The 13,745-nt window shown below is 34.3% G+C and overlaps 1 protein-coding gene and 1 long non-coding RNA gene across 8 annotated transcripts in view; one reads left to right on the top strand and one right to left on the bottom strand.

Moving 5' to 3' along the window:
* The window catches only part of LOC123546492 (uncharacterized), a 70,484-nt gene extending 66,704 nt beyond the window's left edge, over nt 1-3,780 (top strand). For all 7 annotated transcript variants that reach the window (XM_045332803.2, XM_053550828.1, XM_053550829.1 and 4 more), the window contains one exon: nt 165-3,780. In XM_045332803.2, the coding sequence (XP_045188738.2) occupies nt 165-300 (136 nt within the window). In that variant the 3' untranslated portion in view covers nt 301-3,780. The remainder of the gene's footprint in view (nt 1-164) is intronic.
* Nucleotides 3,781-8,293: 4,513 nt separating this feature from the next.
* LOC128559405 (uncharacterized) lies at nt 8,294-10,747 on the bottom strand. The gene is made up of 3 exons (XR_008372324.1): nt 10,583-10,747; nt 9,418-9,472; nt 8,294-8,931 (listed from the first exon to the last, which is right to left on the bottom strand). It is a non-coding gene; the product is annotated as an uncharacterized LOC128559405 (long non-coding RNA).
* Between the last annotated feature and the right edge of the window lie 2,998 nt (nt 10,748-13,745).

The following is a 13,745-nucleotide window of genomic DNA, read 5'->3' as shown; positions in this document are numbered from 1 at the left end:
TTTTGTTGGAGGGGTCATGACAGGTGTTGCACATAACCTCATACGGACAGAGTGGATCATCCCGTGACTGATATTACTTGGGTTTTTTGTAGCTTTTTTTTAAATCCTTGCAACGAAAGGTTAATGGCTTCAGTTTTTACATTAATGTGCATTTTCTTTATTAGGTTTGGCTATCCAGATGACACCTACTTACAAAGGGTACGCGAAGAGCTAGAAGTAAAAGGTATCACGAGAGAAGACATGGATACGAAATTCATCAAACAACTTGGAAAAGATTGTTTCAGACAAACCATCAATTAACTATCAAATAAGTGGTCCGATGAAACACTGGAAAATTAGATCTATGTATCATAATCGTTGTACCATTGTTTCATTTCAGTTGTCGTTATGTGATGATGTTTATCTTGTAAATACAGAGGACGCCTTCAAAGGGAGATACATTTTCATAAACTTTAGTAGAAGTGAGTTGCTGGGCACAGTTTTGCGGGAATTATGTTCAGAATAAGTATTACAGGAGTATAGTGAAGTACAAATAATGTAAATAAATTGCAAAATTCTTTATTTAATTCAACGCTTAAATGTGAAAGCAGATTATCAATGCATTGTATCTAGCAGTTATGATTCAAATGAATATCCCTCATATTGACTTACGAATTGCAAAAATATGTTTGTTTAGTAAAGAGGCATGTCAAAATTTGTTTCGACGCCATTTTCCGAAAAAGCATAATATTACATGTGTATGGCTTGGGGACACATTGCTGATTTTATTCCTATTCTGTTATGAACGAGATTTCGTGCTCAGTTTGTCCACCGAGACGCAGTTTGACATCATTTAAGCTTTTTACGGATCCTCAAGGTACCTGTCTGACATCTTAAATATAGACAACCAATATTTTTCAGAAATAGTGAAACACATTTATTCAAAAGAATTACAACTTAACGAGGCTTAAATCTCATATTTAGAAGCGTCTTTTTGTACATACATTCATGAATAGTAATTCAGAAGACGATTTCAGTTTTTACGAGCTGTAGGGGGATTTCCCTCGAACGACATCGTACGGTGTCTTTCAGATGTAATGTATATACGACGGAAAATTAAAAAAAATGCTTATTTTAATGAAATATTTATAAAATGTGTGCAATGCGAAACTCGTTAAGCACAGTGCAAGTCTGCTATATCTTCTTACTACAATTTATTTTTGTTGCGATGTATGTCACTGGCTATGTTTGGAGTTGCCTGTTCTTCCTGGAAATCAACAATTACCTTTTATTTTTTTTTTGTTTATTTATGAAGCGTCAAGAACTAATTTACATACTGTAATGTCAAACCATTGTTAGCAGCTCATGCTCAGAAAGTAGGCTAGTACCACAACCTTTTAATTTTGCAGAGCAAATGAACAGGGTACTGTTTTGATATGTTTGTAGAACTGAATACATACAAATATTAACCGCAAAAAGAGTAATTGACTGACGCAAATTTCAGCCATGTCGGCGGCATGGTGAGATCAAAGATCAGATAGGGAATGTTTTGTTTCAGCTCCACCTTTTTATCCCCTGAAAGAATGATAACAAAATATTGACGTGCAACATTTGGGTTTAAGGTCATGTTCGCACGGATAGATAAAAGGTAAATTACAGACTATTTCCTCTCTATGTTTTACTCCGTGAAATTTAGGTTTAGAATGTAAATCGGTCTTCCTTTTTAGCTCACCTGAGCCAAAGGCTCATGGTGAGCTTTTGTGACCGCTCAATGTCCGTCGTGGGTCGTGCATCGTCCGTAGTGTGTCCTTCAACATTTTCTATAAAAATCTTCTTGAAAACAAACACACTTCACAGGAATGATCCTTGGGTGGCCCCCTTTCAAAATTGTTCAAAGAATTGAATTCCATGCAGAACTCTGGTTGCCATGGCAACCAAAAGGAAAAACTTTAAAAATCTTCTTGTCCAAAACCACAGGACCTGGGGCTTTGATGTCTGATGTGAAGCATTATCTAGTGGTCCTCTACCAAAATTGTTCAAATTATAGGGTCAAATATGGCCCTGCCCTGGGGGTCACATGTTTATATAGACTTATATAGGGAAGACTTTGAAAATCTTCTTGTCCAAAACCACAGGGCCTAGGGCTTTGATATCTAGTGTGTAGCATCATCTAGTGGTCCTCTACCAAAATTGTTCAAATGATCTCCCTAGGATCAAATATGGCCCCGCCCCGGGGGTCACATGGTTTATATAGACTTACATAGGGAAAACTTTGAAAATCTTCTTGTACAAAATCACACAGTCTAGGGCTTTGATATTTGGTATGTAGCATCATCTAGTGGTCCTCTACCAAGATTGTTCAAATTATTCCCCTAGGCTCAAATATAACCCTATACGGGGGTCCCAAGTTTTACATAGACTTATATAGGAAAATAAGTTTAAAAATCTTCTTCTCTAAAACCACAACACTTAGACTTTTGATACTTGGTTTGTAGCATTGTCTTATGGTCCTCAACCAAAGTTGTTCGAATTATACCCCTGGGGTGAAAAGAGGCCCTGCCCTGGGGGTCCAAATTTTTATATAGACTTATATAGGAAAAACTTTAAAAATCTTCTTGTCTGAAACCATATGACCTAGGCTTTAGATATTTGTTATGATGCATTGTCTAGTAGTCGTCTACCAAAATTGTTCAAATTATGCCCCTGGGGTTAAAAGAGGCCCCGCCCTTGGGTAACTTAGCTATTATGTGTGTTATATAGGAAAAAATACTTAAAAAATCATCTGATCCAATTTCCAAGACTGTTTAATTATAATTACCTGATGACCTCAAGTAATATGATGTCACTTGACTGTGACCTTGACCTACTGACTTACTTCCCTGTTTTTTTAAGATACAACCTTGAAATTTTGATGGCATTCACAGTTTTGCACACCAATCGTAAAACTGAATTCCATTGACCATGAATATGACCTACTGACTTTCTTAATATTTTATCATCAGTTTGACATTTGAAACATGTAGCTCATATTACTCAGGTGAACGATCCAAGGTCATCATGACCCTCTTGTTACACATTTATTATCAAATTATTATGTTATATCAATTAAAGCAAGGAATTTAAGTAGACATGAAATACTTGTGGTTAAAATTTTACAAGAGAAGTCGTTACGTCGTCCTACAGATTAAACAAACACTTACACATAAGTTTATATAAAAAGTTTAAATTTTATATCCGAAAATGTATTCCTTTTATACAGTTCGACACATTTATGTTTCATACCATACTGATAAACAAACAAAATACATACAGAACATGTTACCGTTGAAATTATATTATGTATAGGGAAAGTTTCTAGAACAGCTATCAGCTTCCTACTCAACCCTCTATGTTGATATATGTAACATTGTAATAACTGCAATTATGTTGAATAAATAGTTTTTAAACCAAACATTTACACATTTGATTTCAATAACATCGAGTGTATATAAAGGATCTTATTATAGATTTAATTATTATTTATTAAAATACATTTTTTTGTACAAAGCTTATCGAAAGTTATGCTGTACATGTATGTATTATGTCACTATTCTTTGCTGAGCGCGAAAGTATTGTAACTATACTGTACATAAATAAAGAACAAGATACAGTAGTTCGCGCTCAGTCCTGGAAATAGTTTTGATATGGATTCAGAATAATGTTATAAAATTATAGTTTGAAATTTATTATAAATTATAATTATGATGTGTTATGCATTATTTTCTGTTTTACATGTAATTAAAAAGTTTCGTTATTCATGTGTATAGTGTTGATAAATGGTTCAATGCAATCTCGTGTCCTCCTGGACACTTTGAATTACAACAGTAACAAGGATTCGAGCCCATTTTCGGACACCTAAAAATCTTTAAAATAAAACATCTTTAAACACATATCACTGTTTGTTCTCGGCGCATAATGCATAAATTGCTATAATTAATTCTATTTTATATATCATAAAGACTCCAACAACGACCTAAGGTGACCAAATCTTGGCTCAAGTCCATCTTGTTGGCGCAGAATACAACAGTGTCATAGGCACCAAAACATGTTCCAATTTCGTAATGAAACAGTATTTTGACCGTATGGCGCCCTGAAATTCCGTCTGCAGTACAATATTTAGTATTATTTGGACATACACTCAACAAAATTCCTCGTCGGTCAGTTTATATTATAATATTATATTACTGTTTTGTTAATAATGCATATATTTACAAGAAATTTCACATACCGACATTTGAATACCTACTGCAGCTTATTATTGATTTATTTTTGGCCGACTCCTGGTCAACGTAACCGCATTAGGCGTTTTGACCAATATAGCATATTTTGCACGTGCATGTGTACCAATGTGCATGTGCTAATGAACACTTTTAGCATTACTGACGAAAGTCCTACTAGAAAAACACATATCATCGTGAAATTGACAAAAGAGCAACGCGCCCGGGCTGTCGGAATTTTACAATAAAATTCGAAATCGGTCACTTCAATGAATTATACTTGTGTTAAATTTCGCCAAAAGAGCGCGGACGGTAGATAACCAACAACAGACGGTTCTTGTACACGGAAATAAGGTTAAAAATGGAAATAACCATCAAAGTAACAGCTACAAATAAATTATATCAAAATTCTTTTGAAATTGCAAAATTAATTACACGTGTCGTAAATGTGTCCCGGCTAACAACATTCTAACAGCTCGATCGAGTTGCTCTTGTGTCAATTTCACCATGACGTTCGTCAGTAATGCCAAAAGTGTAAAGGAATACATGCATGCTGGTGCACATGTCCTGCACGTGCAAAATATACAATATTGGTCAAAACGCCTAATGCGGTTACTTTGGCCGTGAATCGCCAAAAATAAATTAATAATTAGCAAGAGTACCTATTAAAATGTCGGTATGTGAAAATTTGTATGAACACATGCATTATTAACAAAATAGTAATACAATATAAAACTGGAATTTTGTTGAGTGTATATACTAGCAACATATCCACATACTTCAATTCATCCTTAAGCACCTCCCCACTCCTGAACGCTGTGATTAACAGCATTAAACAAGAATTCAAGCCCATTTTATGACAATTGAAAAATGCTTTAAACTACGATTATCAACAGATTTAATCGTTCTTCGCCGGTATATAATGCATAAACTACAAAAACTAATTTCATTCTCTGTATATCATATAGACCCCAACGATGACTTGAGGAGACCAAATCGTGGCACAGCATACAGCGGTATCTAAGTACCAAACGTGTTCCAATTTCGTAATGTGACCTTTATTCAACCTATGCAGTCGGCATCCTGAAGATCCGTCTGCAATGTAATATGAACTAGTATTTTGACATACTAGCAGTATATCTATATGGTTAAATTTATCCTCAAGCCCTCTTGTAACATGGATTCGAACCCATTTTTGGACCCCTTAAAGTGCTTAAATTTACGATTTTCAACATATTTAACCGTTCTTCGCCGGTATATAATGCATAAACTGCTAAAACTTATTTCATTGTTCATACGACGACCAAATCGTGGCGGCACAGAATACAGCAGTATCTAAGTACCAAAACGTGTTCCAGTCGTCGAACCTATGCTGTCGGCATCCTGAAGATCTGTCGTCAATGTAATATGAACTAGTATTTTGACATACTAGCAGTATATCTATATATGGTTAAATTTATCCTCAAGCCCTCTTGTAACATGGATTCGAACCCATTTTTGGACCCTTTAAAATGCTTAAAATTACGATTTTCAACATATTTAACCGTTCTTCGCCGGTATATAATGCATAAACTGCTAAAACTTATTTCATTGTTCATACGACGACCAAATCGTGGCGGCACAGAATACAGCAGTATCTAAGTACCAAAACGTGTTCCAATCATCGAACCTATGCTGTCGGCATCCTGAAGATCTGTCTTCAATGTAATATGAACTAGTATTTGGACATACTAGCAGTATATCTATATGGTTAAATTTATCCTCAAGCCCTCTTGTAACATGGATTCGAGCCCATTTTTTGGACCCCTTAAAATGCTTAAAATTACGATTTTCAACATATTTAACCGTTCTTCGCCGGTATATAATGCATAAACTGCTAAAACTTATTTCATTGTTCATACGACGACCAAATCGTGGCGGCACAGAATACAGCAGTATCTAAGTACCAAAACGTGTTCCAATCATCGAAGCTATGCTGTCGGCATCCTGAAGATCTGTCTTCAATGTAATATGAACTAGTATTTGGACATACTAGCAGTATATCTATATGGTTAAATTTATCCTCAAGCCCTCTTGTAACATGGATTCGAGCCCATTTTTTGGACCCCTTAAAATGCTTAAAATTACGATTTTCAACATCTTTAACCGTTCTTCGCCGGTATATAATGCATAAACTGCTAAAACTTATTTCATTGTGTATACCCATACGACGACCAAATCGTGGCGGCACAGAATACAGCAGTTTCAATCATCGAACCTATGCTGTCGGCATCCTGAAGATCTGTCTTCAATGTAATATGAACTAGTATTTGGACATACTAGCAGTATATCTATATGGTTAAATTTATCCTCAAGCCCTCTTGTAACATGGATTCGAGCCCATTTTTTGACCCCTTAAAATGCTTAAAATTACGATTTTCAACATATTTAACCATTCTTCGCCGGCAAATAAGGCATAAACTGCAAAAAAAAACAAAAAACAACAAAAAAAAAAAACAAAAAAAAAAAAAACAACAAAAAACAACAACCTAATTTCATTTTGTATCTCCTAAAGACTGCAACGATTACCTAAATAGTCCGTCATTTCAGTGCAGAATACAGTAGTTTCTAAGCACCAGGACATGTCTAAATTACGTAATGAGGCCGTCTTTGACACAGTCCTTATTTTAATCAAATATTTGTAAAATGTGTTAAAAAGTTTATCAAAAGAGGATACGATGCGAAAAAAGTGAAGCACAGTGCATGTTTGGTGATTGACCCCTCTGCAGTTAATCGCTACGCTTTCCTATTTGAAGCAGCGATGACTAATAAAGTGTAAGACTCTATGATGCTTTTCTCCTACATCCTACATAAAACGGACGGAGGGAGTGGAATTTTGTCTTGCACCTTTCTTAGTCGTACCCTTAAAAGTTCGACTCTTTATGTTCTGACTTCAGACAAGTTGTTGAGTACATTGGTGTAATTATACCTTAGATTTACCTTAATTTTATGTTTTACTTATATGATCTGGTATTTTTTCGCTGATGTTAGAGCCTTTCTCAGCGGGGATTTTATTTACATTGTGTTGTCTAACTTGTTGAAAATAGGATAAGTGCGAGGTTGGCATGTCCTAAACGCGTTTAAAGCCCCAGTTTCCTTTATATAGGTTACTGACCTTTCAGAGGCGGTGCCCCTTTTTTAACTTGTTTTCTGTCTGTCTTGTATTTTGTGTTGCGTATGTTGTCTTATTTGTTAGCGTTTCTTTTCTCTTTCTCCTCACTCCCCCTATTGCCCCCACCCTTTCCCCTTGCAATTGCACTCCCTTGTTTTGGCATCCCCTCCCCCTTTAATATGAGTTAGTTTTCGTGCCCACCTTAATTTTGGCTGCCGGAATTCTAAGGCGGTGTCCGATTGTTTTTTTCCCTGCTTATGTGTGTGCGTTTGTTTGCTTGTGTGTCTTGATTGGTGTCCTACAGTGTTTTTATATCTTACTTGTCTGTTTATCTATGTTAGTTAGTTGTGTATGGGTATGTGTGTTTATCTTTGGTACATGAATGTCTGCACTACTGTGGTTTACGTTGTAGTGTAACTGTGATTAAGGAACGTAGCATTCCTATCGTAAATCCTTGTTCTACCTTCCCCTTCAACCCCCACCCCCTTTGTACCCCTTACCCCATCCTCCCACTCTATATTTTGCATAAAACACCTAGACATCACATATATGGTCATTCACACGGCAGTAAGACTATTGTAAGAGACCGTTGGAGACTACAGACGGGATTTCCCCCAGTACATGTGGAGAAGGGCGATTTCTTCCGTCTATCCATTGTGTCTGTCTATGTGATCTCTAGAACTGCTATAGTGTCCATACAGACTGCAATTTTGGCCCACCACCATTATCGAACAGTCATTTTCTTAATTAATTAAACTAGGTAAAGAAAACACAAGGAATAAGAATCAAACTGAAAAAACAGGAGTCAATATTTCAAATGAATGAAAGAAGACTTATCAGAGGGCATTTACGTCGTAAAATGTGACTTTGCATTCAAATTATAACCGCAAGCAAAGGAAAAGGTTTCTCAAAAGTTTATTTAGCATCGATAACTATACAAAAGAACTTCATACAAGTTCATGTTATGAAAGGAATATCTGCCATGTTTGCATTTTATTAACACGGTTGTCGTGTCATAAATATACATTATTTACACAGTGATCGTAAAAAAAAAACATTTGCACGGCTGTCATGTAAATAGTCGCGTTGTAAGAAATATTGGAATGTCACATGTGTTTCTGTGCGAAGGTAGTCACATTGGGGAAGAATATGCAGCCGGTTTGTTTAGTTGGTACAGCATTCGCCCTGTCATCGAGCCGCACCGGGTTCCATCCCTGACTGGTTGCATATTTTTCTCAGTTACATATGGAATACTTCTTTGCAGCTAAGTGCAATGTTTCTACAGGATGTGTAACCTCTTCATTAAGCTAATTGCTAATTTGACTTCATGGCATCGGCTGACTTCTGCCACTCTGTTGACAAAAGCTACAGTCAAGATAATTTCTGACAAAACACGTATAAATATCCACAAAGCCCCTTTTGTGCAACCCGCCATCCACGTCACATGCTGTCAGCGGTACTTGTTCTAATTTACACTTGCGACAGTTCTAGATAGTTAACTAGCACATCAAGTTCAACCAAACGCCTGCCTTCCGCCCACCACGGCTGACAATAGAACCAAATTCATAAAAAAATGCATTTTGCTGGCGTGCATTCTTTATCATTACATGTACCATCAATATTTATCCGGATCAAACTTGCTGGTCTTCATTCCTATAAATGACGCCATCGGATAAGAAATTCCGATCTCTAATTGAAAAATAAAATCCCCATGATGGATTGTTTTAATTTTGAAAATGATATAAAAGATCTATGTCAAAATAATTAATAGATTGATATCACTCTGCAAAAATGACTTTTCAAATCGAAAATAAATTTGCATTCCGAATTATGCAACAATTCACCCTACTACTTCTATTACACTCCATCTTGTAATAAATTGTATCTTGAATTATCCTGTTATATTTCTAAATATATTTCTAAAGATATATGAGTGAATTTTCGCCTTCATAAGATTGAAAGTGTCCTCCGACTCCTATCACAGCTATGATTGGGAATAATGTAATAATATAATATGGAAATATCCATTACCCGTCATATAAGCACTCCTGTTTCACCAATTAATGCCATTTATTCAAGTATGTCCCTGAAAAATATTACAGACTTTAAATGGATTAGGATTTAAATGTCTATATAGATTATTGTTCTTTGTGAATTAAATACTCTTTTTAATGTCCACATAATATAGGTTCACCGTTGTATTAAAAGCAAACACACTTACCTATCACCTTTTCAACTGACAGTGAGTAGAATATAAAGAGGTGTGGCAAAATTCTTACAGTATATATATAAAACATACATTTTCGCATTTCTTTTTCTTTTGATAACCAATGAATGCATGCGAATAGATTAAACTTAAACGTGACATAAACATTGATGTGAAAAAAGCATTTAGAATCTGCACAGTATATCGCAACTGCACTGAGCTATGCATGGGCCTAATTTTCAGCAACAAAGCCGGATAACAGTAACTTTAAGTATATTAACGAATGCTTTGTCGTTACAAGGGGCCAAAATGTATTTATTCTCCCGATTAATATCTGGGCTATTTGATCATATTTCATTAGAACCGGAGTCGTCTGTGTTTCACAAACTGTTTTCAATTACTTTTGTATAAAACGGTAGGTAGGTATGACTTGAAAAATCAAACACTTTACTCATGCGTAAAACTCCAAATCATTTCATGTATACGGACAGTACGTGACGTGCAGACAGACTTTATACTCCTTGTTTTTTGGGGAAATCGTACTTTCGGTTTCACAATGTTGGGTAAGTATCCTATTACTTTTATAATTTTCTACATGCACCGATCCTTTTTCGTTGTGGGTTGTTGTAAGAAACAATGTAAATTATAATGTTAAGTTTGTTGTGTACGGAAAGACGGCGCAAAAAAACTTTATTAGCCTTATAAGTTACTTTCGTTTTTGAATCACTTCCTTAAATTTTATGGTTCTGTATGGTACTATTATACAAGTACTTGAAACATACTATTTTAATGTTTTTAATGGGCTATATACTTATAAAATAGAACATTAAATAAATGGGACGATTATCATATGACTCATTGTAGAAAATAATATGCACTATGTACAGCATATTGTCCGTAATTGACCTGGCACTCATATCTCCGTAAATTAATTTCCAGTGTCCGAACAGAAATAGCGATATAACTAAATATTACATATATAATTCTTACTTGATATACCTGTCGCATGTGCAGGTAGATGTGTGGACAAAGCGCTTAGCTGCCAATATCAGAGTTGGAGGTTCGAGTTCTACGTCTGACCATATCTTTTTTTGTCTTTTAATTTTATATGCAGACTTACTGCTTGATTAAACGTATCGTGATATTTATGGTTCATTTATTAACAGTAACCATATTTACCCGTTTTAAAAAAGCAGAATAAAGTTGTTTTAAATTTATCTTAGATAAAAGATAAATTACCTGTCACCAGCGTTCCAGAAAATAAATACTACAAGAGAAAACAATTAAGATTCATGAAATGTGATACATAAAATAATGTAAAAATAAAAAAGGTATCGATAACAATACAGTACATTAAAAAATTATCTAAGTGATTTCGAGCCCGTGGTAACGTGCGTGGAAGTCAGACACATTACCTCTAGGCCACCGTGTAATCGGTTAAATTCATATGTTACTTTAGTAATATAGATACTTTCAGGATACAAAAATTGCGTAAATTAAAGAAAACGCCCGAAAATATAAGCGAAGATTAATGAGTGCTATATAGGTCAATACTTACGGACAATGCCCCAACGATAACGTGATGTTCACAAACATGACTATAAATAGATTTAAATGTATTATTGGAAATTCAACCTTATTGTAATTTACCAAAATCTAAATATTTCAAGAAGTTGTATCAATTACAAATTGGCACAGAGCTAAAACATACTACTTATGTTCAGTGTGGGTTCAATGTTAATTTTATTTTCTTGCATAAAAAATAGATTCCTTCGTCTTCTCTCTGCCACAACGACAGAGAAATTTTTGTAGCCGTATGGCAGATGAGAAAGATTTAGTACCATATCAAAGATGATATTTATAATTAGTTAAATGCATGTACTATAGCGAATAATGAACACAATATTATGTTATATAAAGACATATATGCAATTATAAACATCAAAGAAAGCAACAAAGGATAGGGGGAACAGAATGGAACTGAAATGAAAATGAATAAATATATATATATATATATATATATGAAACAACCCTAATGAGGATTCGAACTCATAAACAATTTCTTATTTTTTATTTCACTACTTATCCGACTGAGTTGTTTAGCCGTATACTTGTTACTGGAGTTCAAATGAAACAGATACTGATATTTACTTGTCAAGTAATGTACAAGAAATATGAATTATTTTATCAGTTACCATGAAATGTACGCGTCCTTGCGTTTACGCATGAATCATGTTACCATTTACAGTCATTTAGCATTTATCAAAATAATACAAATTCTAATGCGAAGAAAAATTGTTAACTATGTTCACTGTCTTATAGAGGATAGGTTGTTATTTTTTGTATTTTGACTCAAATTAATGTATAAATTTACATATAATTGTTTTACTGACTTGCAGACATTCTGACATACATTTTAGATATTTGCTTGTTGTTTTATTTTTCATCTGTGATCATATAAAAGCTATATGAAAGCACATCGAACCTATCCAGTTCTGGCTAAATCAGTGTAAAGCAGTGTGTATGTAATAAACATCAGTGGATGAAAAGCATTAGAAGAAATTTAAAAAAGCTGAATATTTTTTAAAAGAGTATATATTATTACTCTGATCTAAAAAAATCCTGGGAAGTTTGTTTAGATGTGGATTTTAAATTAATGATTGCAAAAAAATGACTAAAGCTATCCTGTACACTCTTACTCAGCGCATATGTAAACAATGGCAAGGAGAGGAAAACAAGAATTTCTATAAAATGCTGAATGTTTTTAAAAGAATAGCCATTTTCCTCCTGATATACAACAAAAAACCTACTGAGTTAAATTTCTCTGAATAAAAATGCAGGAAAAAATTGTTAGCTATCCCCTACACCATATTTTAAAACACTGAACTTTAAGCTAGAATACTACTTAGTTTTGGTACAAAGTAGTGCATCTTAAAAGACACGGTGGGCAAGTAAGTTCAAGTTCCAAAAATAAAACGAGAAAATTTAATATATTAAACGTTAATGGATGCTTGCAATAAGAGCATAGAAATGATTCGATCATCGATTTAACCTTACATTTGCGAAAAACAAATCACTTAAATATTATAACAAAATGGTTTGTAAACAATATGATTGATATAAACAGTCGGATCGATGCGAATACAGGTAGAATAAATACAAGGTTTACTCAAAATATTTAGTAACATTTGTTATAAAACTAAAATATTACTTCATTTCATCATTTCGCTAACATATATGTACTTAAATTTGAAGTGAACTATATAGACTTGTATCCATAGGACACAGCTGTTCCCACTCCTGTGGCTGTACATGATTTCATGACTCTAGGTTAAAATATTGTTTTAAGATGTTTGCAAAATAAACCTTTAAGAATGTTGTGTGTATTTTTTTTCACTTGGTAAAGGACCATAACTCTGGCCTAGTTGAGTGAAATCTCAGAGTACTCAAGGTGCGCAACTTCACATGCTATAAAACAACTGTCTAATGATTTATGACTCTAGTCAAGTATATTTTGAGATACACGAGTCATTAACTTTTATTTTTTACTAACTCTGGTCTTGCAAAGTGAAATATAAACAAAATTTCCGGTGCACAAATTCACATGCTAGATAATAATCCTACACGATTTTATGACTTTTGGTGAAATAACTTTTATGATATATGCAACACAGACTTTTAATCACTTCATGTATATTTTTCAAGACAAGGACCATAACTCCAGTCTTGTTAAATTAAATCCCAAACAGAACACGGGATGCACAATTTCACATGCTATATAACAATCTCCTACTGTTTTATGAAGTAAAAACTATTTGAGATACATGCAGCACACACATTTGTATCCGATTTATGCACGTTTTTGACAATCAAGGGCCAAAACTCTAGCCTGAATAAAAGAAATCCGGAACAAAATTCCAAATGCATTATTTCACATGCTGAATGATATTCCTATGATGTTTCATGATCCTAGGTCAAGTACTTTTTGAGATGTGTGCGACACAATGATTATGCCTTTTATGTATTTGAATAACTGAAGGGTCAAAACTATGGTCTGGCTGAATGATATCCGTAACAAAACCGCATATGCACAACTTCACGTCCTGAATATTTCTATAAAATATTCATAATACTGGGTCAAATACTTGTTGAG

The sequence above is a fragment of the Mercenaria mercenaria genome, chromosome 9 (assembly GCF_021730395.1).
Source record: "Mercenaria mercenaria strain notata chromosome 9, MADL_Memer_1, whole genome shotgun sequence".
Taxonomy (NCBI): domain Eukaryota; kingdom Metazoa; phylum Mollusca; class Bivalvia; order Venerida; family Veneridae; genus Mercenaria; species Mercenaria mercenaria.
The sequence above is the reverse complement of the archived record's forward strand: the minus strand, read 5'-3'. Positions and strand labels throughout refer to the sequence as shown.